At 51.8% G+C, this 27,092-nt stretch overlaps 1 protein-coding gene across 6 annotated transcripts; it reads left to right on the top strand.

Moving 5' to 3' along the window:
* Positions 1-16: 16 nt before the first annotated feature.
* On the top strand, positions 17-23,894 carry GALT (galactose-1-phosphate uridylyltransferase). Of its 6 annotated transcripts, none has more exons than XM_039567399.1 (12): positions 17-108; positions 383-552; positions 629-704; positions 836-884; positions 1,098-1,101; positions 1,492-1,548; positions 1,844-1,966; positions 2,854-2,986; positions 3,324-3,490; positions 3,573-3,727; positions 20,538-20,668; positions 20,917-23,894. In XM_039567399.1, the coding sequence occupies exons 1-11, from the start codon at positions 54-56 to the stop codon at positions 20,635-20,637; spliced, it is 1,089 nt and encodes a 362-aa protein (XP_039423333.1). In that variant the 5' UTR covers positions 17-53; the 3' UTR covers positions 20,638-20,668; positions 20,917-23,894. The 6 variants fall into 6 exon arrangements, with proteins under 6 accessions (XP_039423333.1, XP_039423329.1, XP_039423328.1 ...); XM_039567395.1 differs by having other exon boundaries at positions 1,098-1,227; positions 3,407-3,490; XM_039567394.1 differs by having other exon boundaries at positions 1,098-1,227.
* Positions 23,895-27,092: the final 3,198 nt, after the last annotated feature.

Below are 27,092 nucleotides of genomic sequence, written 5' to 3'. Positions count from 1 at the left end.
GGGGCGGGAGGCTCAAGGGGCCGGTCCCGCCGGGTTTCCGGGAGTGCGGCGGCATGGAGCCATCGCCGGCGGGGGCGGAGGAGAGGGGTGGCCGCTTCCGTGCCAGCGGTACGGATGGGGCTGCTTTCCCCCATCCCTCCCTCCAGGCTCCCGGCGGAGCCCAGCACGACCCCGGGAAGCGGGAGCTGCGGGGATCCTCCCCGTCCAGAGCAGCAGGGCTCCCGGGCTGGGGACAGGGAGGAAGGGGTGAAGCTGAGGGAGGGCATAAAGCGGAGTGTGGACCGTCTTGCTTGCCGCTTGAGGGGGCGCGGTGGGTGGGGAGCGTGCGCCTCCTTTGCCGGGGGGTCTGCGCCTGACGCCCCGCTGCTCTCGCTCCCCGCAGAGCACCAGCACGCTCGATACAACCCGCTGCGGGACGACTGGGTGCTGGTGTCGGCCCACCGGGTGAAGCGGCCGTGGCAGGGCCAGCTGGAGAAGCCGCCCCCCGAGGATGTGCCCCGCTGGGACCCCGACAACCCCCTCTGCCCCGGAGCCACCCGGGCCAACGGCGAGGTACCACCAGGGACACAGGGGCCCGGGCTCTCCCTGCCACCCCCTCCTACACTCATCCCGTCTCTCACCCCGGCAGGTGAACCCCCAGTATGAGGGTACTTTCGTCTTCCCAAATGACTTCCCTGCACTTCAGCCTGATGCTCCAGAGCCTGGTAACTTTGGGGAGCAGAGCAAGCTGCTGGGGACCCCCAGACTTGGATCCTGGGGCTGCTGCAGGGTGGCCTGGAGAGGCTTGGGTGCTGGCCCAGCACCTTCTCCCTGCCCACTCTCTGTCCTTCCCCAGATGACAGTGATCACCCCTTGTTTCAAGCTGCCCCAGCCCGGGGCGTGTGGTAAGTACTTCCATGGCTCCAGCGGGTTTGGGACACAATTTGTTGAAAACCTGTGAAATGGTGCTGGACTGGGACTGGTCCCCTCATGTAGTACCTATTCTGTACACACCTGCTCAGGTGGGGTCATTCTGGGGGTCTTGTCCCACTGCACTCAGCAAGGCCTTGAGGGTCTCGAGACACCCGTAGTCACAGCTATGCGTGTTTCCTCCACAGCAAGGTGATGTGCTTCCACCCCTGGTCGGACCTGACGCTGCCCCTCATGTCCCTGCCAGAGATCCGGGCTGTCGTCGATGCGTGGGCAGAGCTGGCGACCGAGCTGGGTGCTTCCTACCCCTGGGTGCAGGTGTGGGGCTGGTGGGGGCTGCTCTTTCGTGGGTGAAGATGGGAGGCCAGCGCTGGGTACTCTGGCAGCACCTGGCATTAGGACCATCTTAGTTGTGTGTGGGTCTCCTGTCCCTGCTTTGTGCCCTGCTGAGCGTTTCCATGCGGCTGTGAGGCTCTGTTCTCCTGTGAGTTGCTTCCCTGCTGTGCCGGGGACACCAAGACGGCCTGTAGTGGGGGCCCTATGGTTTGGACCTGCTGGCTGCACCTCTTCCTTCTCTCACAGATCTTCGAGAACAAGGGAGCGATGATGGGCTGCTCCAACCCGCACCCCCACTGCCAGGTGAGGCTGTCCCACCTGTGACCTGGCTAAACTACAAGTCCCTGTGGTGACCCTACAATAAACCCCGAGGGCAGATGTGAACGGCAACCCCCCTGCCCTGGTCCAGAAGCTTTTTGCAATGAGTAATACCCCTGTGTGTGTCCTGTCCCCTCCCCTTCTGGGGACTGTCCCTTGTCGCTGCCACATGCAAGACTCTCCACCTGGTGGCAGCAGGGACCGGCAGATGGGCAGCGTGACTAGGGGTGCCCCTGCAAGTGAGGGGTACCTTAGTCCTGTGTCCCAATGTCCCTCCCAGGTGTGGGCCAGCAGCTTCCTCCCGAACGAGGCGCGCCTGGAGGACCGGACCCAGCGCCAGCACCTGAGCCAGCACGGCGTGCCCATGCTGCTGGAGTATGCTGAGCAGGAGGCTCGCCGAAAGGTGGAGGCGTGGATGTCGTCCGTATCCCCTCCCTGGGAGCTGGTTGTGTGCCAGGGTGGGCTCCCCAGCCCCCAGGAGCTGGGCCCTGGGAGTGCCCAGCAGTGCCCTGGGGCATTGGGACTGTTTATGTCCCCATCAAGTGCTTCGTGTAAGGGTGCTTCGTGTAAGAGCCCCCTGCAGTGCTACAGCCTGGGGACAGAGTGGCTGGACAGCGGCCGGGCAGAAAGGGGCTTGGGGGTGCTGTTCCACGGCCGACTGGACATGAACCAGCAGTGTGCCCAGGGGGCCAAGAAGGCCAACGGCATCCTGGCCTGTATCAGGAATAGTGGAATAGTGTAGCCAGCAGGACCAGGGAAGTAATTCTTCCCTTGTACTTGGCACTGGTGAAGCCGCACCTTAAATACTGTGTCCAGTATTGGGCCCCCAATTTAGGAAGGATGTTGAGGTGCTCGAATGCATCTGGAGAAGGGCAGCAAGGCTGGTGAAGGATTTGGGACTCAAGCCCTATGAAGAGCAGCTGAGGGAGCTGAGGGTGTTTAACCTGGAAAAAAGGAGGCTCAGGGGAGACCATGTCACTCTCCACAACTCCCTGAAAGGAGGTTGTAGTCAGGTGGGGGTTGGTCTCTCCTAGGCAACCAGGGACAGGACAAGAGGACACAGTCATAAGCTGCACCAGGGGAAGTTTAGGCTGGACATTAGGAAAACTTCACTGAAAGAGTGATTGGGCATTGGAGTGGACTGCCCAGGAGGTGGTGGAGTCAAAAAGACTGGATGTGGCACTCAGTGCCATGGTTTAGTTGATAAGGTGATGTTAGGTCATAGATCGGACTTGATGATCTCAAAGGTCTTTTCCAGCCTAGTTGATTCCGTGATTCTGTGCCCTGCAGGAACGGCTGGTGGTGGAGAATGCAGACTGGCTGGTTGTGGTGCCATACTGGGCTACCTGGCCGTACCAGACCCTGCTGCTGCCCCGCCGCCACGTCTGCCGCCTGCAGGACCTCAGTGACAGCGAGAGGGACAGTAAGTGGCTCTGAGCCTTGTTGTACCCCATCCCATGTCCTTTGGGCTTGACCTTTGTTAGGGGGCAGCTGTGCTGGTGGTGGAAGGCTTATGTCCTTGGGGTGGGGGCTGCCAGGCTTACCCGAGGAGGGGAATGGCATCCCTTTTTGTTAGGATGAGAGCTAGTTGTTTGGGCACAACCAGCACTGCTGGTGTCCTTTTGGGGTGATGAAGCACAGGCTGTTCCCTGCTTTTGTGGGGGGCTTCTCCTGCTGCATTGCTTGGGCTCCCTGCATGAGTGGGGAGGGGCAGGAATTACCAAGTGCATCCCTCCTGCCTGTCACTCGTGTCCACCCAGGGAGAGGTGCTGCGGGTGACCCCACTGCATACCTGGCAAGCTGCTGGCCAGCTCGGGGTGTGAATCACTTCACTTTTCTGCAGACCTGGCCTCCATCATGCAGAGGCTGCTCATCAAGTACGACAACCTCTTCGAAGTCTCCTTCCCCTACTCCATGGGCTGGCATGGTGAGTGGTGTGGCTCCACAATCCTCTCCTCCGCATCCCTGTCCCCTCCCTGCGGCTCACACGGTGCCTCTATGCCTGGCAGGAGCCCCCACAGGCCCCTACCTGGAGGAGGACTGCAGGCACTGGCAGCTCCATGCCCACTACTACCCGCCACTGCTGCGCTCTGCCACCGTCCGCAAGTTCATGGTGGGATACGAGATGCTGGCACAGGCACAGAGGGACCTCACCCCGGAGCAGGTGAGTGCAGCCCAGGGGGACTGGGGGAACCAGGGGGTTGTGTGCCAGGGTGTGACAGCCCATGGCTGTCCCTTGTGCTGTGCCCTGCAGGCAGCCGAGCGCCTGAGGAGCCTCCCCGAGGTGCACTACAAGAAGAGGGCTGAGGAGGTGTGATGGGAAGCAGCAGAGCATCCAGCCCTTGGATGTGAGTGTGAGGGGGGGGGATCTTACTGCTCTCCACCACTACCTGAAAGGAGGTCATAGCCAGGTGGGGGTTGGTCTTTTCTCCCAGATAACTAATGATAGGACAAAAGGGAACAGCCTCAGGTTGCGCTAGGTGAGGTTTAGGTTGGATATTGGGGAATATTTCTTCGCTGAAAGAGTGCCCAGGGAAGTGGTGGAATCACTGTTCCTGGAAGTATTAAAAAAATGTGTAGATGTGGTGCTTAGGGACGTGGTTTAGTGGTGGGTTTGATAGTGCTATGGTAACAGTAGATGTTTAAGTTTGTATCATTTGGTGTGCTCAGTAAGGCCAGGAGTCAGCTGGGAGTGGTGAGAGCTGAGAATTCACGTCAGTTGCGAACCCTCTGAGCTCCCAGATTCTCCTGAACCTTGTCACGGCTTGGCTGGTTTTTGGGACTGGTTTTGCCGGTTTGGGGACTCAGGGCCTAATCCCGTGGCATCCTCATGTAGGTGATGTTTTTCCTTGTCTCTTTCACCATCCCAGGCTCTGTCTTCTGCCCCCATGGCACGCTCCTATCACCACAAAAGGGCTTGCCCTCATTACCAGTCCAGTCTCACTGGTGGGACTGAAGTTCTTCTGCCCCGTGGAGGGGCACAACCCCCCTGGACAATAAAACCTGGAAGCAAAGTGCCTCTACCTGTGCTCTCGTGGCTCTCAGCCCTAGCTGGGAGGTTTGGGGTCTCTGGTGAAGACCCCCAGCTGCTGGTGGGAGGTAACACTGGGGGTTCATGGGATGATGTGCTGTTAGCCCAATGCCTCTTGCTCCTGTCCCCGTCCCTGCGCTGCCTCCTCTTCCTCCCTGGGGGGAGCTCTGAGTCTGTCTCTGAGTGCTGCAGGCTTGTGGAGGAGTAGGAAACGGGGAGGAGAAATGGATGTAGTCCGAGGCTCAGCCAGCTCCTGGGAGAGGGTTGAGTCCTGGCAAACTTGCTGTGTGGAGGCTGCTGGCTGAGATGCTCAGCGCTGGAGCTGTTCCCCTTCATCCTCTCTGGCTGGGGCTGCTGCCCTCATGCTGCCTACTACTGGGATGCAGCCAGGGACTGGTTCATCACTGACCTGGGTGCTGCCAGTGAGTCCAGCTCTCCTCCTGATGCTGCTGCCCCCTTCCCTGTGCCCACCCATGGTATGGGACAGTGGCAGCTGGTCCCTGGGCGGAGCTGAGGGATGTTCTATTCACCTCTGTCTGTACTCTCCTCCAGGAAAGCCCCTGTACAGGGGCTGAAAGGGACTGTACAGGGGTAGGCGATGGGCAGTGATGCCACCACAGCTGGTGTGGGAAGATACCAAGCACTGTCTACCCTCAGGTCTTCACGAATAGTTTTCATTTGTCACTAATGAGCCATTTTCATTCTCTAATGAGACCCCCTCTCCCTGTCAAATCTGAGAGTGAGCTCCTGGGGGCTATAAATACCTTGCAAGGAGAGAAATGCTCTCCTCCTATGTCCAAGACAACAGTTCCTGCAGAGGGCTGTGTTCCCTGTGCCCCATCCGTGCGTTGCTCCCCCATCCATGTCCATGGGGCTGGGACAGACAGGACGAGCCTCCTGGCTCGTGTGAGCTCAGAGCCACTGGCTGTGATGCTGAATGCCCTCCTACATGCTGGTCCTATCCTTCTGCCTGATTGCCTCATACCAGAGCCCACAAACTGACCCTTACCTGACCTCCGAGGCTCCGGGGAGGAGCAGGTGGCTTGAGCATGGAGCCATCACTGTACACAGCATCCCCCACCAGGGCATCGGGGCTGCCCAGCTGGGCATCTGGCCTTTTGCAAACTGATTTCTCTCGTCCTGGGACAAGCAGAGCCTGTTTGGTCTCCCCCACCACCCCGATCTCAGTCCTGGCCATTGCAACAAGTGCGTGCGCACCGAATTCCCAACTTCCCCGCTTATTCTCCAGGGTCCTGGGAAAGCGGCAGCAAATTGACTTAAGTGTGGCAATGCAGCTCGGGGTAATTAGCCGCCGAAGCAGTTGTAACGAAGCTAGTCATCTCCCTGCACGCGCAGTTAGCTCTGATTTAATGGCCCGGCGGCTCCCAGCCCAGGCTGCCGCGCCTCGGCCCGCGGCCGTAAATGAAACTCGCAGTTAAGTCAAGCGGTATTAAACTTTACAGTCGCCGTCTTTAAAAACGAGGCTCTCTCCAATAAATCAGGGCAAGTGGGATTGTAAATATCGAGGCAGGATCCATATTGCTTAATTAAACAGCGCCTAATGAACAGCCTGTTTGTTGTGTTGTGATTTAGGATAGAGGCTGGGGAGGCAGTGCATGCTGAGGAGGGCTGGTGCCCGTGCCAGGGTGCCCTCTGCTGCAGGTACCAGCTGTTCCAGTTTACCTGCTGCTAAAAAGATCTCAGAGATGGCCTGAGATTTTTTTTTTTTTAATTAAAACAAAATCCCCCCTGAAATCTGAAACAGGGTGAAAGCAGCAGTTAGAGGAGGAGGAGTGGGTACAGCCAGGTGTGAGCGCTCGACCCTGGTTATACTGAGCCCCCACTTCCTCACAACAGACCCAGTCTCCCCTTGCCCTCACATTTTTACCTTGTGCAAGGGAGTATGAAAGGCTGGAAGGGAGCAACGAGCCTTCCCCATGGCACAGGGAGACATCAGGCTGGTGCAAATGGAGCTGCTGGGGATGGAAAGGCATTGCAGTTCACAGGAACCGTCGCTGGTGTGCTGTAAAGCCCCAAAGCCTTTTATATTTTGGTGGTTGCAGGCCAGTTGTAATTAAAAAGTGATTTATTTCAGGGAGATTAAAATAGTCTAGCTGGTGAGGCGAGATGGAGTGGAGGGCCTGTCGGGTACCCAGCTGTTGTTCTTTACCTGGGAGCATCAAAGGGAAGCTGAGGCCTGTGGGGATTCCCCATAAGGATGTTTCTCGATACTGTTTCATTTCTGCGGGGGAGCTGTCAGAAATCCTGGGAAAAGTATATCTGTGACTGGGTCATCCTTGTCCTGAGTCTCCATCTCCCAGCATGAGGGCAGATACATCCTCTGCAATCCCTGCTCTGGAAGAGTGAACAGGACAGGTGGTGGGGAGAGTGAGAAGAACTCAAGCATGGAATTAATGAATTAAAATCCATCAGGGTCCTGTAGAGGTGTTTGCACCCTCTGTGGTGCATGAATGGGTCTGGGAGTGCAGCTGGCGCCAGGCTGGCACATCCTGTGCTCTGCAAGGGGCAAGGGATACACCCAGTGGGGGATGTAGAGATGTAGAGATGCTTGAGGGGGTATGGCCAGGAATTTATTTTCACTTCCATCCCATTTTCTAATGCCACTGAAAGAAATGGATCAATCTACCAAGGGATGTGGCTTCCCCAAAGCTCCTGGGGCTTTGTATCTACTGAAACAAGACAGTGTTCTTGCCTTGGTTATAGCAGTGGCTGTGTCCATCATCGTGCCTGTGCTGCATGTTTGGGAAGCCCAGAGCACCCCCAGCTCTGACACTGACTCCTTCTGTGGCCACGGGTGAGCCCTGGGATGCCAGGCTGGGACGCTGCCCAGGTGGGCAGAGACCTTTGGCATGAGCACTTTATGGTAGGGGGCAACTACTGGAGGCATGTCCATCACCTTGGATTGAGTGTCCATGTCCTTGGCACCTGCCAAAGGCTGCAGAGCTGCAGCCAAGCTGCAGATCCCGAGTCCCCAATTGTGCCCACCCCTCTTCCTCTTCCCCCTGCCTTCCAGTGCAGGTGACACAGTAAAATATTGAGCAAATGAAGTTAATCTGTGACCAGTGTGCTTTAATCAGAAAGAAAAGTTACGAGTTGAGGCCTGCTGGCTGCTGCCATGCTGCAGTTTTACTGTCCTTCCTGGTACCAGGTTAATGGCTGTCATTCCATTCCAGTTTTACTGTTGGATTTGCCCTTATTGTGGAGTTTCTCCTTGTCTGCTGCTGCCTGTGACCGAGTAGGGGTTTGGGCAATGGAATAAGGAAGAAATTAGTAAATTTTTAGGGAGGAAGAGGGGAAGGACAAAAGGAAGAAATGGAGGAAAGGAAATGGAGGAAAGGAAAGAGAAAGGAAGGAGAGCAGGGTGGGAAACAGGAAGGGGGAGAAGACTAATTCCCTCCCATTTCTATTTAAAAGACATCATCAGGCGCTTACAATGAAAACAATTAATAACTTTAAGCAGATGCTAAACCCTTTGGTGCCCTGAAGCAGGCGGGCTCCATGCAGTGGGGAGATTTTGTGTGCCAGGAGAATGGAAGTCAGAACCCAGATCCGTTTTAGATCTTGTCTTAGCTGGCCATGCAGGAGCAGCTGGGGCAGCAAACAGCACCCAGTTTGTCCTGGGCCACATGGTGCATCTTCCTTGGGTTTGGCAGCTTCCTTGACAGGGACTTTCCAAAGGGTTCAGACCAGCAGGAAACAATTTTGGAGGTGGCTTGCCCATGTTTCAGACAGCTTGTGTTTTTTCCTCTCCTGATGGTCACTGACTCCTTCCAGCAAGGCACTGTCAGAGCCCTTAAGGACCATGAGTGGTGGGATGGCTGCTGGTCCCAGCTGGACACAATGGGATGTCTGGATGCTGCCTAGCAAGCTTTGCATGGACTTTAGGATGGTAGCCCAAAGGGTGGAATATAGTTGTTTAATCATCTGATAATGGAGGTAATTAAATACTGTCACGTTGCAATATCCATGTGGTCACTAAGCACTGGGTCCCCAAATTTCCTGTGTGCCTGGTGTTGAGGAGGTACCTTGGGGCTTCAGCTCTTGGCAGTGGGGACCTGTCATTGCATGAGGTTTGAGCCTTTCCCATCCTGGGACCCCATCCCAGAGTCAGTGGCCTCTGTTTAGAGCAAGAGAAACAACAGGAGGATCCAGATTCCAGCTGGATTAAACCCAAACAGAACTGTCTGGGGAGGGAGGGGAGCAGGTGTGGGTGGGAGAACAGGGGACTGGTCTGGGATAGGGGCAGCCGAAAGGAAGGTAATCTTTGACTGCAAAAGGGAGTTACCCACCAGCAGTGGAGATGCTGGGAGAAGGCTGGAGCCCTTGCAGTGCCCAGGATCTGGCATGGCTGAGACTGGGCACCCTGGCTGTGTCTGGCACACCCCTGCTGCTGGAGCCAGCTGTGAGAGCTCACAAACATCTGTGCCTGCCCTGTGGGGAGGGATCCCCCTTCGTCCTGATGTTTCAGAGAAGAAATTTCTGCATATTTGGCAGTTATCATGAGTGATGCTGAGAAGTCTGCTACAAAGCCCCAGGAACAGCACGACCTTGCAATGCCAGCATGGATCCAGGGTGGAAAATCATCCCCTGGGGTGTGCAGGGGTGTGAGGTGACTCCTGGCAGAAGCAGAGCCCTTGGGAGAGAGGAGGAAGTAGAGAGATACTAATTAGATGCTAATAAGCAAGTAATTAGTAGGTCTCCAGCCCTCCTGGTGCCCCTGGGGCTCCCTTGCCCAGCTCCGAGCCAAACCACCTGCTTCAATGTACCTATGATGGTTTGAGCCCCACAGGATATGGCTGGAGCAGGGATGAACCAGCTGCTGCTCCCCACGCACACTGACAGGCTCAACCACAACAAAATGTCCTCATAAATCGCCCTCATGAAACAAAACTTGACAAATAAAAGCTAAAAGTCCATTTGCAGCCTGTTTGCTTTTAGTGTTTAATCCCTCGCTTATTTTGCCCGCATTTGTCTCTGTCTCAGCTGCTCCACTCCCTCATGGCTTCATGCTTGGGCGGGGAGACAGGGCTTCTGGGCTGCCTGTGCTGTCCCTGCAGAAAAGGTGCTGCCCCCGCCTCGTGCCTCAGTTTCCCCATGGCTCAAACAGGATCAGTTGCACAGAGGACAGACCCCATTGGCTGAGCAGACAGTGGGAGCCCCCATGACAGCCCTGCAGATGCCTCTGGGCTTTTATAGGATCCTTGGGACACCCTCAGTGTGACTTCCTTGCATTTCCTCTGGCTGGGATTCCTCTGTCCTATCTGGCCCAGGTCTTGCAGATCTGTGGAAAAAGGTTTTCCAGCCCTGGGACTGGCTGCTGCCCCAAAGCAGTGCTGTGCAATGAGCCCCTGGGTTAGTGCGCCCAAACTGCTGGCTTCATATTTAATTCACACAATTAAAAAAATATTTATCTTTGATTTAATTTTTAAAATTAAATATTTAATTCTCACACAGGCAAGAAACAGAGTGAGAGTGAAGCCAGGATGGGTCCCCAGGATGCCAGCTTGCTTTTTAACCCTTCCCATCCCGCTTTCAAATCCCTCTTGGTATCAGAGATGCTCAAAAAGCATCTGTCTGGTTCCAGCTGCTTCCAATGCGCTTCAGTAACAGCAGGACCCTGTTCCATCACAGCCCGTCAGGTCACCTCAGAAGTAGCAGGTCCATTGACACAGGAGAAAAGGAATGACCCCCAGCCTCTGCTGGGGTGTAAAATTCCCTCCGCCCTGGAAAGGACTAGCCGACACATCAGGAACTTGGAATGATTATGATAAAACCTGTGGGACACCAAGGGCATCACTATGATTTGTGCTGTCTAAATGTTAATCAGAATAATAATGCCTATTGAGACAGCTGTTTTAAAAGGCTGTGATGTTGGAGTAAAAATTCCAATAAAACTCTATTAGCCCTTCCTCGTTACACTAATGGTGCCTGCTGCTAAAAGCCCCCTGCTATAGACACCCGTATTAATGGGCTTATTACAGGAAATAAAATCTGAGGCTGAACATTACAGTGAAGCCTGATTAATTCAGCAAGGTAATCTTTTTTTCTTCCCCCTCCTCTCTGCCTGTTCTTTTTCTTCCCCTCTTTATTTAATGAATGTACTTCTTGAACTGCCAACTTTTGAGCTTTTCATGGAGTTTGGGGATGATTTTAAACTGATCTCGTTCACAAAGAGATGAATCTTTGCGCCAGCTCCTGGTGCAAATGGGGGGGAAGGCTTCTCAGATATCTCTATCAAACCAGGGAAGAGGAAAAGCAGCCAGGCTAGGAGTGAAGAGGTTAGAGAGGGGGAAACAATGGGTATCCTAGGGATATCCACCTGGAGCGGTGGCTTGTGGGCTGGAACAGCTCACTGCTTGTCACCAGGCAGGTGCGCATGACATTGGCCAAGATGAAGCTTCTGGGGGCAAGCAGCATCTACCCTTAGCCTTTCCGTCCCTTCTTGTCCTGATTTATCCTCTTTTGCTGTCACCTCTGTCCCTGCAGGAGGGTCTGCCTGGGTCTCGGGTTTGCAGGTGCCATCCCAAACCCAGTGTGGTATCACCCAGCGAGGCTGGCACCCTGGGCTCATGCTGAGAGGCAGAAACACTCTGACAGACATACCACTATTCATTCAGGCTATAAATAACTCCCATAAAAATCCTCTTCTTAGCCTTTTGTGTTCAGCCAAACCCTGCCAATGGGAAAGGAGACGGCATCTATTTTATGGGCGGCTGGAAGCCGGCTTTGCATTTTTCTGGCTCACGTAATCCCACAGGTACCCTCGTTTCTTTTCTTTTTTAAAAGACTTTTGATTCATGTTCCTCCCAGCCAAGTTTAATTATGGTTTCGGCTCCCGCTGCCCAGGGAGGGGAAGGCAAGAAGGCAGCTCTGCTGGCCTGTGCAAAGACAGGGAACATGGGGCAAGAAGGAGGGAGCAAAAGGGGAGAGCAGGAGGGAAGGAGGAAAGAGAGAAGGAGGGAAAGCAGGAAGGAGCAGACAGAGTGTAAAGAAGGAGGAAAGAGAAAAACACAAAGGAAAAAAAGGAAGGAAAGTGGAGCTCAGGTCTGTGCCCATCCTGGGAGACCCAGAAGGGCATCCAGGTCCCAGACTGTGTAACAACTGCATTTACTGAATTTTTAATTAACCACAGAAGAAGCTGTGGACACTGTGAACCCTTTTGGAGTAGTCTGGACATACTGGGTGATGGGCTATCAAAGTCTGGAATTCCTTGATCTTAACTTCACATGGATATGTTGCAGTCATACATGGGGTCAGCATGCTACAGGCTGGTAATGATTTAACTATAATGTAGGGAAGTTGAATTGCACTGGAAAGAAGAATATGGTGGGATGGCACAGACCCTGCCAAGCAATCCTCAGGGGTCTGCAGATGGGGCTGGAGTTGAAGTTTCCCTCTGTGGCCTCCTTACCCTGGGAAATATGGTGTTCTTGGACCTGGGGTGGCTGGAGATTTTTTCCCTTCCCTGCCTGTGCAGTCCATCCCTGTCAAGGCAAACACCCCATTAACAGCAAGGATCTCCTCTCCCCCATACAATAACACAGCCAATGCTCACTTACTTAGGTGTCTACCCTAAAAAAAGAATGCCTTCAATGTCATTAGTCCCTCAGACCTGGATGAATAGGTTCTTGCTTCGATCTCCTCACCACCACACCCTTATCAGTTCCATCTGGCAGTGAAGGTGAGGATCAGCATGGGAAACCCTGTGATGAGGGAGAACACTCTGGGGAGTGGGAAGAGGGGACAAAAGCATACAGAAGGAAGGAAAAAAAGAAGATGAAAAAATCAATTTAGTTACAATAAAGCCTCTTACTGTATTAACTGCTAATCCACAAATACACAAACACACAGAGGGAGTCCTTGGAATAAAGGCATTTAATTAAGCTATTTGCTTGAAGCTGGCTCTGAAAGGTCTGGCATGATGGAGGAACAGGCACAGCGGGACCCTTGTTGGAGATGCTTGCCAGGACCACTGGTGACCTTCCCCCTTGGTTCAAGGCCATGGAGCAGTGCTGTCCCCTCCATGGGGACACGGCCCACCCTCCAACCACATGTGGATGTCTCTGGGCTTCCCTTTGCTGGTTGGGGAGAATATCTCCTCGCCCCCCATGGATGCTGAGAAGCTGACTTTTCATGATGTTTCCCATCCAGCTGGGGTGTGAACTGTTGGCATCACAGGGCCATTTGCTCTTTCCTCCTCTCCTTTTCCTTGAAGGGAGGAGGCTGCTGGGGGGGGGGGGGTTATAACTCTTCTTTCCTTTCATTTGATCTGCCAGCGGGCTCAGCAGGGGGAAGACCCTGCCTCGGCAGGCTGCCCACAAGATAAAAGGCAGGGAGGGCCAAGCCAAGACATTTCTTCCACTGTTCCCCCCACCCCTTCGCCCCTTCCTCTATCCTCCTGGTTTTCTTGGCAAAGGACGAAACAGGGAAATGAGCGTACTCCTTTCAAAGCCCTTCTTCTTTCAATATTGAACCGGGCCTGGATTCCCTTCTGGATGCCTGATTGCTGGCATTCCTGCTCCCCGTGCAGCCTAAACTGTAACAGCTGAGGGCTGGGGATGCTGTTGGGGGACTGTGAGCACATGTGGGGAAGCTGTAAGGGAAACACCAGCCCTATTTCCCATCCCAGTATCGGGGCTATGCTGCATCCCATAGACACCTGGCCCCTTGGGGGTCCCTTGGCTCCATTGCCACCTTCGGCCTCTGAAGCTCTGCTGCTCTGACATGTCACGAGTTGTGGGTTCTCTGCTCCTGGCAAGCTCATGGGTTGTAAGATGTTTGGCAGTGTCACCGTGTCCTGCAAAGCCTGTGCTAGGATGGGTCATGGGAATCAGCTCCACTGTCCTGGGATTCTTGTTAAGACTTGGGAATCCTCTCCTGCCCTGAACTGGGATGAAAGCCACCCCAGGGAACCTGGCAGAATGCCACCCAACTCCCACTTGCTGCGTTGGACTCAGTGGAGTGTTTCATTTTAACTTTTTCCAGACATTTTCTTTTGATTTCACCCTTTTCTATTTGATTTTTTTTTTTTTTTAAGGAAGATAACAATCTCGCATTTCCAAATGAAATCATTTGGCACCTGGGTGGGGTGAGAGAGGAAAGATTTATTTTTCAGTTAAAGCTGTTGAAACAGGATAGCTAAAATGTTGCTTTTTTTTTTTTTTCTTTCTTCCCCAGAAGGTTTTTGGAAAGAGAAATTTGTTTGAAGTGACCTTTTCTTAGGAAGTGTTTTGATGAACTGGTATTTTCTGGATGAAAAAGTGTTTCTGCCCAAAGTGCCTGGCACTTCCCAAAGGAAAAGGCAGGAGCAGAAGGGCCATGTCAGCTGCAGAGGGAGAGGACTTGGTTTTGGGATTTCTCTGGCGGTCTGGGGAGGATGCCTGGGGTGGTGTGGCAAATTTGGTGCCAGAAGCTGGGGCATAATGACCAAGGTGTTGGGGGCAGCTCTGGTGTGGTGGCTCTCTGGGGCTGCTGGTGAGGAGAGTCCAGTGCTGCAAGGCAGCAAGGAAGGGGAGGTAAGATGGGACAGCCTGGATCTCCACCACAGCACTCCCCAGTTTCTCCTTATCAACCGTTTAGCACCTCTCATGCCTTTATCACACTCTGTGTAGCTTCCCAAGGAAGGAGGGCAGCCCACTGGTGAGGCCTTAGTGTAAACCTTTAATTAGCAACCACTTCTAGTTATGCTTGAGGGCCTTTGAGGCAGGAGGATTTGGATTTGTGAAGGCACAGCAGGGATGAAGAGCTGCTGGGTGTGATCCACAGTGCTCTTCCTGGGAGAGTCTCACACTGGCACGTTCCCCAGACCCAAATCCTGGCAATGCACGTTCACTGGGGCTGGAGAAAAACAGTGTGCCTCTGCTCTGGCATGATCCTGCCTTACATCTGGGGTTGCAAAAAGATTTTCAGCTCCAACAGCCCAAGGAGTGAGCTGGACATCCCATGGGGCAGCACCCAGGTACTCTGCAGAGCTGCTGCCCCCAGCCAGGGGCCAACATGGTCAGTGCAGCCCACATACTCTCCACTCCCAGGAGGGTTACATCCCTCCTGCATCCCATGTGCATATGTGATGGGTGGGATGCCCCAGGAGAGACTCTATTGGCAGTTGTTCCCCTTTTTAATCCCATTTGGATGTCCTCGTTTGCTGCTTTCCTGCACATCTCGTGTGGCATGTCGATTTGCTATCGCTCTGGTTTATTAGTCAGAGTGTCAGGCAGGGGCAGATCAAATGGCTTACAAGAGCCTAAGTACGTTACAGCAACGCTATTATCTCTCTCCACTAAAATTCGTAATCTCCATGAAAAATTAGAGCAAGCTGCTCTGACAAGCCCCATTCTCCATATGCCCCACGAGCAGGACCCTAATTATTTTACCTTTCTTTAACTCTTTATTAATCCCATCCTCCACCAGCTGCCTGTTATTTTGCCTGGGATTCATGCATTAACAAAAGAGATTGGCTTCACACATGCTTTTAAACCCCTGGTGCTTGCAGACTGCCAGTGTGAGACTGTTCTACTTCCATTGACATACCTGCCAGAGAGCTAGGCAGCTGCTTTTGTGGGGTCTCTCATGCTTTTTGGGGTGGCCTTGCCTGGCAGGGTGGCAGTGTCTGAGGCTCCTTCCCAAGGCACCCAGCAGGTGGTGGTGATGTATAGGTAGTTCCTCACAGCCTTTTCTTATCGGAGGATTTAAATGTTTTATTCAGCTGCAGGTTGATGTTATCCATCTCTCGGGCTTCCAGTGGGGGCTCACCACATCATAAGACTTTCGTTTCATATTTGCCAGGCTGGACACAAGCAGGGTTTGGTTCCTGTTCCCCATTTTGTTCTCTCCAGACTGTGCCACGTGCAGACTTTCATACGGATGGAAAACAAGCAAAACCTCTTATCACTCCTGCAAGTCTAGTTGACACAGTCTTTCCACTCTTTGACTGCATTTAATACCTTTTATTTCACATCTTTCAGCACTTTATAATAGGACCAAACCAATATAATATCTGTAAAAATTCCTGTTTTGAAGGGGTGGTGCCTGGAGAGAGAGAAGTGATTGGCCTGGGACAGGGATGATGCTGTGGGTGTACCTGGGCACAGAGAAACATGGACGGACTGGGAAGCTGGGGTGCTCTTGTCCACTCTCAGGGGGTGAGAAGCAGTGCCATGGTTGTCACCCAGTCCTTTCTAGATGGCTGTTGGGCCAGCTATTGGCCTCTGAGGAAGATGCTGGTACAGATCCTGGGAAAACTCACTGGTTCTCCCAAGAGCTGCAGCTAAGCTGAACCAGAGGAACACACTGGGGCTGGAAGTGGAGAAATCAGGAATGTGCCTGCCAAAAATCTTTGGCCAGGATGTCCAGAGGAGAGGCAGAGGGGAGCTGAGGGCATGCAGACTGATTGTGCTGGGCTGGAGCCTGTCTGGGTGTTGGTGAAAGGCTGGGACTGCAAGGGCTGGGTCCAGCTTGCCACTGCTGGGTTTGCAGCCCCATTTCATCCCAGGGATGCTCAGTCTCCCAGCTGCACCCCCTGAGCATCAGTACAGAACAGCTGAGGGGCACAGTGCTCCATCTCACTGCCCTTCAGCATGGAAATACCCACAGGTACCAAGGGAATTTTTAATTCTAGGAGCCACCTACTTCCCTAGAGAGGCCAGAGATATTCTCAAATTCTCTGTCCTGAATGACTGAGCTCAATGCCACTGCTTTGGATGGGAAGTAACTGGTTCCTCTTTGCTTTTTCCTTTCTGCCACACTTATGTCCAGGTGTTTAACTCTGATCTTGGATCGATTTAAACTTACCCATTTTTTCTATGACAAGGACCTCTGAGATGATGAAAAATTGACATGGTGTAATAGCAGAGAAATGTCTCTGGATCTGCAGCCAATCTCTCCTGCAGCATAGAAATGAAGCCCTCCAAACACTACAGAACATCTGAGAAAATTCAATAGTTTCTCATTTTTATATAGGTATATATATGTATGTACATGTGCATAGCTCCATAATACTCATATTAATATTCTCCACCCATTTCATTGCAGCACCTGGCCATCAGAAATGCAGCTCCTAATGCCGTGGGCTAATGGGATATGTTTTTATTTGTCCTTGTTATAAAATAGGTACCTCCGTATTAACTTTGCAGGGCATTATATTGATGTAGGGCAGTAAACTTTATGGCAGATTTCACAACCCTGTTAAGTGCATCATCTTAGGCTGTAATATCTATCTGGGAAGACAAGTGAAACCCTTGCCAGCAATACATGCCTGGGAAGGTGGTGTGAAGCTGGGGGAGGAGAGGAGAAGTGGTGCTGATACCTGCAGGATCCCAGGGTGTGCAGGACGCTCTCCAGATCCCAGGAAAAGGGGTTTGCTCGCTGTTCTTCGGCTGCTCACAAAGTCTCTGTGAGCAGTGCCTGTGCCACCAGTGATTGCATCCCTCGGGGTTCTGGCTGGCTGCTCCAGAGGCTGTTTGCTCTCCTGTGCCTCCGCCTTCCACATCCCCAGTAAATCTGACGCTATGCGCACTGTGGCCGCTGGTCACAGATAACTGCTTAGCTTAAATCCTGCTTGAATTCCCTTGGCTTATCTGCTAAATGGGATCTCGGTTATAAATAGAGTCCTGCAGACATGAAGGTCTATTTGGGCAGGGGCTTGTTTGGCAAGGAGTTTTACACAAGTTTGAGCAAATTGCTGGGGAGAAGCCGAGAGATAATAACAAGGAAAATGATATTAAACTGGCTTCTCTGCTTCCTCCTTATCCCTTAGCTGTTAGCAACTCACCAGGAGAGCACAGCTCTCAAGCAGACAAGGCGACACAGATCTCCACAACCCCAGTCCAGTAACTGCAGCTGTGAAATGCTGTCTCAAAGCCAGGAAAAGGAGAGAAAGTTGTCCTCGTGTGTGTCCCCATGGCTGCCCTCGGAGTGGGATGCATCTGTGCAGGGTGAAGATGAGCTCCATGCCCGTTGAGGGACAGAAGCTGCAGGGGTGCTGGCCCTCCTCCCCCAGCTTTTAGTGGCTGGCTGCCATCACTGTCAGCTAATTGGAATGCTGATAATTATTAGTGTTTCATGATTTAATTTTCTCCTCGTTACAGTCTCTGCCTCAGCCTTACTGGCACTGAGCGCATCTCTATAGAAGACCATAGGAGATGAAGGGGGTGATCCACACCCTTGCAGGACACTGGTGAAACCAGATCAGATGCAAAATGTGCCTGGGGGGACCAGGTCAAAACCCCATAGCTTTGGGACACAGTGAAGACCAGACTGGGCAGTGGGTTAGCAAGGCTGGGCCTGCAACAAGTCAGAAGAATCCTAATTCTTCTGGAAGGCTCTGGGTGATGAAAAGTCAACCATCTGGGGAGGGGTGTGTGCAGGAGAAAAGCTTTGTTGGTGTGTGCATCAAGCATTGGACAGCAACTCAGAGTGTTACAGGTGAAAAACAGCCAACTAATTAATTTACTTGGGTTGGCATAGGATAAACGTTGTGTGGGGAGATCAGTCTGCTGGACAGGATGGTTGGTCAGTGTCTGGTGGTGATGGGAGTCTCCATCACAAGGGTTCCTGCTGTTGCGTCTTCAGCTGGGCCAGGAAACTCTGCCAAACTTTATCTTGCTCAGTTTTTACAGCCTAGTCGGCCATGATCCTACCTGAGCCCCCAAAGCATGCATAATTCAGTACCACTGACACCTCAAGTACATCAAGAACATCTCTTAAGTCCCTTAACTGCATACAGAGGACAATCCTGCATGACCATTCCTACAGATGACCTACAAACCTCTTGTCTCGACACAGGGAGGTCACTGCTGCGGCAAGGATGCTTTAAGACTTTCCTCCCACGGTGGAGATCATCCCTTTCAGGTACACAGATAGAGCAGGACCATCTGAAATTCCCACCTGGAAGGCTCCTGTAAGAATTAGTCAGATACTTAATTGTGAAGTTGCTATGAGGTTTTTGCAGCAAGTATGAATTTTTGGGACTTCCATCCTTTTGCTTGCAAAGCTTTTTAATTTCTTTCCCTTGTCTGGTGGGCAAACCCTGTTACAGTGTGGATAAAAACCCCATCAAGGAAAATTCAGGTTTTCCTGACTCTTAGAGCCTTGGAGTGCTGCAGGGAAAGGACATTTGAGCACACATTGCTGGCTGGAATTCAGCACCAAGACCCTTCCCTGTGCACAATCCAGGACTGGGTTGCCAAATAAACTTTCGTTTGGGCCAGATTTTCCCCAAGGGCAGAGAGAGGGGTAGGAGAGGGACCTGGTGGCAGGGAACCTTGAAGTAACCTCTGTCTGGGTCACTGCAAGCCCAGATTGATGCCAGCACCACCTGGAACTGGGCTTGAACCAGGAGCATGGTGTGGTACAAATGGGAAATGAGAGACGCAGCCTGACAGAGGGCAATTTGGGTAAAACAACATCAGGAGTGTCAAAATAGATTTGTTTCCAATACAGAAAACACCTCCCCAGGGAGCATGAGGGAGACTTAGGAGTTGTTAGTTTTGGACGAGACAGGCAGTGAATTTGATCTGCGAACAAAGGGGAACTGGCAAAGCTGACAGCTTTTGCTCTGATTGCTTTGCTTCCTCTGTGCCGGACTATGTCTTTTTTTTTTTTTTTTCCTTTTATCCTTTAATACTTTTTTTCCCTTTTAATTTATTGAAATGCTCTGGATCTCAATTCCCTTTCTTTGCTCTTTACTTCTTATTGCTTTGGCTGAAACTTTAAATCCCCAGTATGACTGGGATCAGGGCAAGAATAAAAATATCCCATGGAAAAACAAACCAGCCCAAGGACATGAAAACAAGCTGCAGCGTTTCTGATGTTCAGTTTTGGTAGCAGAGGGTGGGTGTCTCTTGGGACCAGGACAGGGACATGGGGATGGAGGGCTGTGGCGAATCCCTGCACAGCAGAGTGGTCAAAGTGAATTGGTGGGCTGCACTCTGACTCCTAAGGATCGGAGTCTGCTAAAATCATCTGCCTGACTTGAAGGGCAGGATAAAAGAGAAATCTCCCTGCCAAGGGGTGAGGCTGGAGGCTTTTCCTGAAGCTAAGAAAGTGCCAAGAAGGAAGCCTTGCCTTGTGAAATGTCCTCTGAGAACTGAAGGCACATTGAGAAATAGCTGCCAGGCCACCTCCTTGCCTGATCCTGTTTTTTCAGAAACAAAAATCCTTTTTCACAGGGGGAAACTGAGGCCCAGGGCAATGATGTGGTATCAGTAGGTGGGAAAGGCTTGGAGCAGCACCCCACATTCCTGGGCATCAGCTGTTTTCCCTCTGTGCAGACAGCTTGTGTAGTCAATGTGTCACGTTACTCTCCTTTCATCAGCCTGAAATTACCATTTGTAAAAAGGGGAAAGAAATCCAAATCTTCAAGAAGCCACTCAGGCTGCTATCTGAGGCTTGTTTCTTTTTTCGTTGGTTTGGGGGGTTTTTTTGGTTGGCTTTTTTTTTTTTTTTAATACATCAAAAGAACAGATGTTTCTTTTTGATATTAAATGGGCTGCAGGGTTGGATCCTACTCTTGCTTCCAGCACTGTGTATCTGGAGTGAAGCAGCAGTTCCTCCAGTGGGGAGAGGTGCTTCTCTGCAGTGCCTGACCCCTGGAACTTTTGGGAAAGGGGCTTTCCCCTCATTGTGGCACCTTGCTATCGATAACATTAGTAACAGATGCATTTACAGCCTACCTACTGTGGAGTGGCTCTGGAAATATTTGTCCTTCCTGGTTTGTGTCTACCTCAAAACAGGGCAGGTTTAGTTTTTCTGCAGCCTCCTCATTGCTCAGCTTCTCTTTCAGTGGTGCTTTTCTAGCACCCTCCATGGCTGCCACTCAAAGACACCCAGGGTGGACCACTGCAGCTCATCTCATGGATTTCCCGGGGAAAACCATTTCCCAATGGGATCCCACAGTCCTGCTTAACCTTAACCTTTCTGTCAGTGTTGGCAGGTGCAGACCAACCTCCTGCAGCACCTTGTGTGCACGGACTGGTCTGGAAGATGTTTTCCTGCAGCAGTTGGGCTGTTGTTGCCTGTCCTGACCCTTCCTGCATTTCTACTCCAAAAGAAATGGTGAGTAACTATTTGCCCTGCCAGTGACCTTGAAGCACGGGGCCAGGGGCTTGTGTTCAGATGAAGCCTCCTGCACACCCTGCATGGATGTGGTCTGCTGTCAGGGTCTGATTCTGCCAGCTGCGGTCTCTGGTCTGTGTCACAGTTGGATTTAGCTCCTGGTAAACAGGCTGAGAAAGCTGGAGCTCAAGTGATGTAGAAGGTTGGATCCTCAGGGCTAAAGTTTGTCATCGCTTCCTCCAAAACAGGTGATTCTTGACAGATCCTCGTGGAATCTGCTCCCAGGGTATTCGAGCTGAGACTGAGGAAGGAGCTCAGCAATGCACAGTGCTGAACTTCACCATCATCATCCTCATCCTCAGGTTGGCAATGGGGCTCAGCAAGGCCAGGAGCTGCAGCACATGGACAGATGCCTGGTGGAGGGAACAGTCTCCTCAGGGTTCCCTGCATTGAAAAGAGGGTAGATCCACCCCAGAAATGCCTCATCCTGGGGCCAAGAGAGTGAACTTCATGATCACCCTGCTTCTTTTGAGAAGCAGCATCTCAGGGGTGTCTGTTGCATTTTTACCAATTTAAACACCTAATCTGAAAGAGAAGAACCCTAATTTGAGAGGGATGTACTGGCCTGGAAAGTGCATGAGCACTGTTCCTGACCACACTGCAACAATGATCTCCACGCCTCCAGCACCACAGATGTCCTGAAAAAGCCCAAACTGCTCTGTGAGGATGGTAGCCACTTTTCAGAAAAGGTTATGGACTGCGTGATCAATAGCTGAAGACTCTCACTGCTCCACATTAGGGCTGAGGAATGGGGGCTGTGGCTGGTTAGGTACAGAAAAGAGCTCTGGACTACATCAGAAGCATTTAAGATGTCAGATTGTCTTTAATCATGAAAATACAAAAGCAAGAATCTAGTCTGACCACTTGGCTGTGCTGAAATAATAGCTCATTTAGAAGAATTTAAGCCTAAAAGCTAACATTTTTGGTGTGTATTTATAACAGACAGGCACAGGGAACCTATCTACACTGTGTTTAATTTCTTTCACAAGCTCCTTTGATCCAGGCGTTACTGTCCAGGCAAAACTGGCACAAGTTCCTTCGGAGGCATGACCAACCATGCTGCTGTGAGCTGCCCAGCACTGCAACTGAGAGTGGATTCATTTAATTGAGTGTTTGGGCTAGCTGCACCAGCCAGAAATCTTGCTTCAGCTTGTTGCCATGAGCTCATTACCTCCAAAATCCAAAGCCTTGCCTACCTCACGGGGATGGAAAAATGGGGCACTTGCCAGGTGCCTGCAGCAGGTCTCAGCTACAGCGTGTTGGGTGATGTACAGGATGATGCTGGGATGGGGTGGAGGGACACCCAGTTTGACTGGGATGGAGCATGGGAGGTATTTTTGCAGCCTCTTGAATGCCTATGGTATCCCTGAAGACGAGGGGATGGATTCTGGGTTTCCAGCATTTTATCACTCTGTCTGCCCCAGGGCAAGCAGGAGGACCATGAGCCCTGGGAAAATCAGGCATCGCTTTCCTTTGAAGGCAGGAAGATGACTGCTGGTCCTGCTCCAAGCTCCTCCTGCCCTGGCCTTCAGGGTACAGTTATTTTTGCAGAGAAGGGTGGCCCATTTTGAACACATCAGAGCCAAGCTGGACCACAGATCCATCTGGCAGGGAAGACAAACACACTGCCTGGGCTTCTCCACTAGCTCATGCCTAGCACATGCCCAGTAAAGCCTGCTCCCTCTCCCAAATAATATTTCAGCCCACTACAAGCTCTGGGATTGCTGGAGCATGGCAAGTTTAGCTGCTGACCACTCCTTTACTAAGAGGCAGTGAAGAATGTATTTATTCCCTCTGAACCTTCTCCATGCATTTAAGGACTATTATCCTCCCTGGCTGTACACAATCTCTTTTCCAGGCAACAATGTCTCCCACCTGACCAATTTGTCCTGGTGCAGAAGATTTCCCAGACCTTGGATTGTCTCCATTTGGGGATCTGTGAGAGCAGGAGCATACACACTGTCCGTGTGTACAGATTTACATTGTTACATGGAGATGTTGGTGTTTTGCTATTATTTCCTGACAACTGGTACCACTCTCTGGAGCAGCAGGACCTAGCTCATGAGCTTGGCAGTGCCCCAGTTTATTTCCTTTGTGTAAATCAACCTCGTATCTCATTTGTCATCTCGTTGATAAGCAGTTTTGGCAGGTCTTTTGGCAGCTTTTAGAAATCAGGTTACCCTAAACACATGGTGCTGGCAGAAGATGTCACCTCAGTGTCTACACCCTTCCCTAATTGATTCATGCACAGACTGAGCAGTGCCAGTGCCTGTGCTGCCTGCCTGAAGGGCTCTGCCCCTCTGCTGAGGAACTGGCCATGCATCCCGGCCTGTTTGTCCATTGCTAACTGGGAGAAAATATCCCTGCTCTTCTGCCACCACCTCAGCCCCTTTAGGGGTCGTTTTGCTGCTTGTCTTCAGGTTTGTTTTGAGACCAAGCATAGAAAAACTTGCAGGATGGGAGCCCTTCCAAACCTGCTTGCAGTGGGTTTGAATAGTAATGGTCCTCTGCTTTGTTCTGCCGTGGGCTTGTCCTCAGCTGATCATCTCCTGCATCAGGGGAGGAATAACCCCATGCACCAGCACAGAATGGGGGCCGACCAGCTGGAAAGCAGGACAAGGACCTGGGGCTCCTGCTGGACAACAAGCTGTCCATGAGCCAGCAGTGCCCTTGTGGGCAGGAGGGCCAATGGTGTCCTGGGGTGCATTAGGAAGAGCATTGCAGCAGGTCAGGGACATGAATCTACCCCTCTACTCAGCCCTAGTGAGGTGCATCTGGAATGCCGTGTCCAGATCTGAGCTTCTTAGTACACAAGAGACATGGAGCTCCTGGAGGGGATCCAGCAGAGGGCTGTGAAGGTGACTGAGGGACTGGAGCATCTCTCTTATGAGGAAAGGCTGAGAGAGCTGGGTCTGTTCAGCCTGGGCAATAGATGACAGAGAGGGGACCTCATCAATATGTACAAGTATCTGAAGGGTGTGAGAGGATGGACCACGCTCTGCTCGGTGGTTTTGTGCCATAGGGCACGAGGCAGTGGGCAGAAACAGAGGCACAGGAAGTTCCATCTGAATATGAGGAGCACTGTGCAGGTGTCATGGGTTAGCAAGCATAGTCCCAGAAGTGATGTTCTTGCAAAGGGGTGCTTACAGCTTCCTCTGTGACTTGACAGAACCTATCAGCTGGCCTGTTTGAATATGGACAATTCTTTAAGCCACTTAAAGTTGTGACCGCCTCTGTGATCCACACTTAAGAATAGACAAACTCCCCCCACAGGTCTGTCTCGTTTCCGGTGCTGGGACAGGTGGCTGTGGGCCCTGTAGGGGGCCAGCAGGCCCAGCCCAGGCCCTGCTCGGGCCAGGCCAGGCTGGGCCACGGCCATCCTGGAGCCGATGGACCCTGTTCCACCCACGGAACCCTCCCCCCCCCCAGCCCTGCTGTGGGCAGACGGGCCACTCCCCTTCTCCAGTGCGGCCAAGATTCAGCTGAAGCTGCACCGCTGTCCGGCAGAGATCATGTGACCAACAGCGATAAGCGAAATTCCAGCTGCAAGGCCAAGGTGAGATTAACCCTTTTAGTGCTGTGAAGAGCTGAAAACCTGAGGGAAGAGAAAGAGGAGATGCTTAAAGCTGAAATTCTGTTGTAAAGCTATGATGTATCAGAGTACCCGTTGTAATTTCATGAAGGCATGGGGGGTGGAGCGTTCCACTTGTACTTGAGAGCAAAAGCACCTGCGCTGAGATAAGCAGATGCTGACACAGCTGTAATTTCATGAGAAGTTTGAACAGGGAGAGATGGAAGCGATGAGGACTTTTGCTCCAAATGGGAAAGGAGAAAACCTCAGTTCCTAGAGATGCTCCCAGAGATAGTCCTAGAGATGAAGATGAGGAGGACCCTTTGCTCCCAGGGAAGGAGAAGGGCCTCTGTTCTTAGAGATGAAATGCTCCCAGAGATGGGTGAAGAGAACTTTTGTTTCTGAATGGCTCAACCTTAAAATTGTACCCCAAAAAACTTCAAGAGTGGACCCTCAAAAGCAGTTGTGGGAAAAGCTGCAAGTCGTGAGAAGGGACTCACATGCGAGCAGAGAACCAACCCAGGCGGCTGTCTTGTTGTGATGTTTTCATAGCATGGACAAGAGAGACTCCTCTTTCTAAATGGACTGAACAAGGTTATTATGGAAGTGATAAACAGACTGAACATCTTAAGGGTTGTCTTTTTACATTGTCAGTGGGAGAAGGGAGGAAGGTGGGGGAAGGAGAAGTGTTCTGAAGGTGTGGTATAATTTTTTTCCTTCTTTTAGGTCTGTTAATAAACTTCTTTATATTCTTTCAAGTTTGGTGCCTGCTTTGCGTTTCTCCTAATTCTTATCTCACGGAAGATAAACAGTAATGAGTATTTTGGGCCAAACCACTACAGCAGGTGACCATGCACTGGAACAGATTTCCTGGAGAGGCTGTGGAGTCCCCTTCCCTGGAGATACTTGTGAACTGTCTGGATGCAGTCCTGTGCCATGTGCTCTAGGATGTGCAGCGTGGTGGGACCAGGTGGCCCTCTGTGGTCCCTTCCAACCTGACACATTCTGGAATTCTGTGATTCTGTGAGCTCATGGTCCTGCAGACTCTGCTGCTCCTGAAACAGGGACCCTGAGGGACCCTGAAGGAGGGACCGTTCATTTTTATGGTAACGGCAAATTGATCTTCATACTCTTTTCTGTCTGTCTTATTGTGTATTTACATTTAACCTGCCAGAGGCTGTGCTCTTTTAAAATTCGTTGGTTGAACAAGCCTTCAATATGCGAAATCGGCCCTCTTTCCTCCTTTACTCTGCAGTTTTACCCAGCTGGCCTTTCAAAGCTCTTTTTCTGTGAGGAGGAATGTGTCCATGCTGAGCCTTCAAAAGGCCATTTTTATCCAGTCCCCATGCTTCCTGCACAGGATTCATCTCTTTGGCTCTTTATCTTGTTTTGATTCTTTTTAATGAGTGTCCTCATGGCAATGTCATTCCCTTTCCTCAAGGAAACACTGATGACGGAGATTTTGCCATCCATGAATGCATGTGATGGGCACCTTACATGTGGGTCATGGGCACTGTCGGCTCAGAGGACACAGCAAGGTCTCATGGCTTGTTTTGTGAGCTCAGGGGCCAAGTGCTTTGTGCAGAATCCTCTCTAGCAACGAAAATATCATGTCAGCATCACACAGGGAAATGGTCTGGAAACTCTAATTTGGTTTCTTCACGGAAAGGGTTGTCAAACATTGGAATGGGATGGCCAGGGAAGTGGTGGAGTCACCATCCCCGGCGGTGTTCAAGGAACCTCTGGACGTGGCCCTTAGTGCTGTGGTCTAGTTGGCAAGGTGGTGATTGGTCAAAGGCAGCACTCACTGATCTCGGAGGTCTTTCCTGACCTAAAAGATTCTGTGATTCTTCACTGCCGCCCATCCCTCCTCCCTCAGGAGAGGTCTGTTTTTCTCTCTGGACCCACAGTGGTGAGGGCTGGCTGGTCCTGCACTGCAGCAGGGCACAGCAGATGCCCCATCAGCCTTGCAATGGCTGCTCTGTCAGAAGAGGAGTATTGTATCCAGCTGGATCCATGAGGTCTCTCTGGTCTTTTGGTAGGAAGTGGTGCTCCAGATGGCAAAAATTGCTGGGTACCTGTGAAGGAAGTGTGCACTGGGCCTTCTTTTAATTTTCTTGTTATCAATCTTTGCTTGTGCAGCAGCCAAGTTGTCTTCTTTAGTATCTTTGCAGCTTGCAGTATTTGAGCTTGTTTTCCTGCCCTGGGCAGTCCCCCATCACCAGCCATGCTGTGCCAGGAGTTTTCCCCCAACACTTCTTGTGCTCTTGTATGCTTGCAGCAGACCCAGAGCAGAGAGGTAAGATGTTTTCATAGCGAGCTGCATCATGGCTGACAGGATTTACCAGATTTCTCTGCAAGATAGCATTGGTTTGCCCTGCAGGGATGTTTCCTACATGCTGTTGGTCCTCATGCCTATTGGAAACCAGAGTGAGTGTAGTGAGCAGGTGGAGTTTCCCAGGGACTGGATTTGGCTCTGCTGCGGCTCCCTTGGGGTCTGCATGGTGAGGTTTGTATCCCGCTGTTCCCCAGCTGGATACCCAGGTCAGGCAAGAGGAGAAAGGCCAGCAGGAAGAGCTCCAAGCCCAGCAGCTCAGTGGCTGCCTTCATCCCATCACAAAGGCGAGCTGAGACTGAGCTGGGGAGCCTTCTGCACTGGGATCAGCCAGATGAGCAGCGGTCTTATAGTATTAATTAGACATCTGGAGAATCTGGCAGGAAGCCCACTTAATTATCCTTGGTGCTCAAGGATGCTCTCAGGAGTCCTTCCGTTTCTGCCTCATCTCAGAGCTT

The sequence above is a fragment of the Corvus cornix genome, chromosome Z (assembly GCF_000738735.6).
Source record: "Corvus cornix cornix isolate S_Up_H32 chromosome Z, ASM73873v5, whole genome shotgun sequence".
Classification (NCBI taxonomy): domain Eukaryota; kingdom Metazoa; phylum Chordata; class Aves; order Passeriformes; family Corvidae; genus Corvus; species Corvus cornix.
This window is presented reverse-complemented; position numbering and strand designations above follow the sequence as displayed.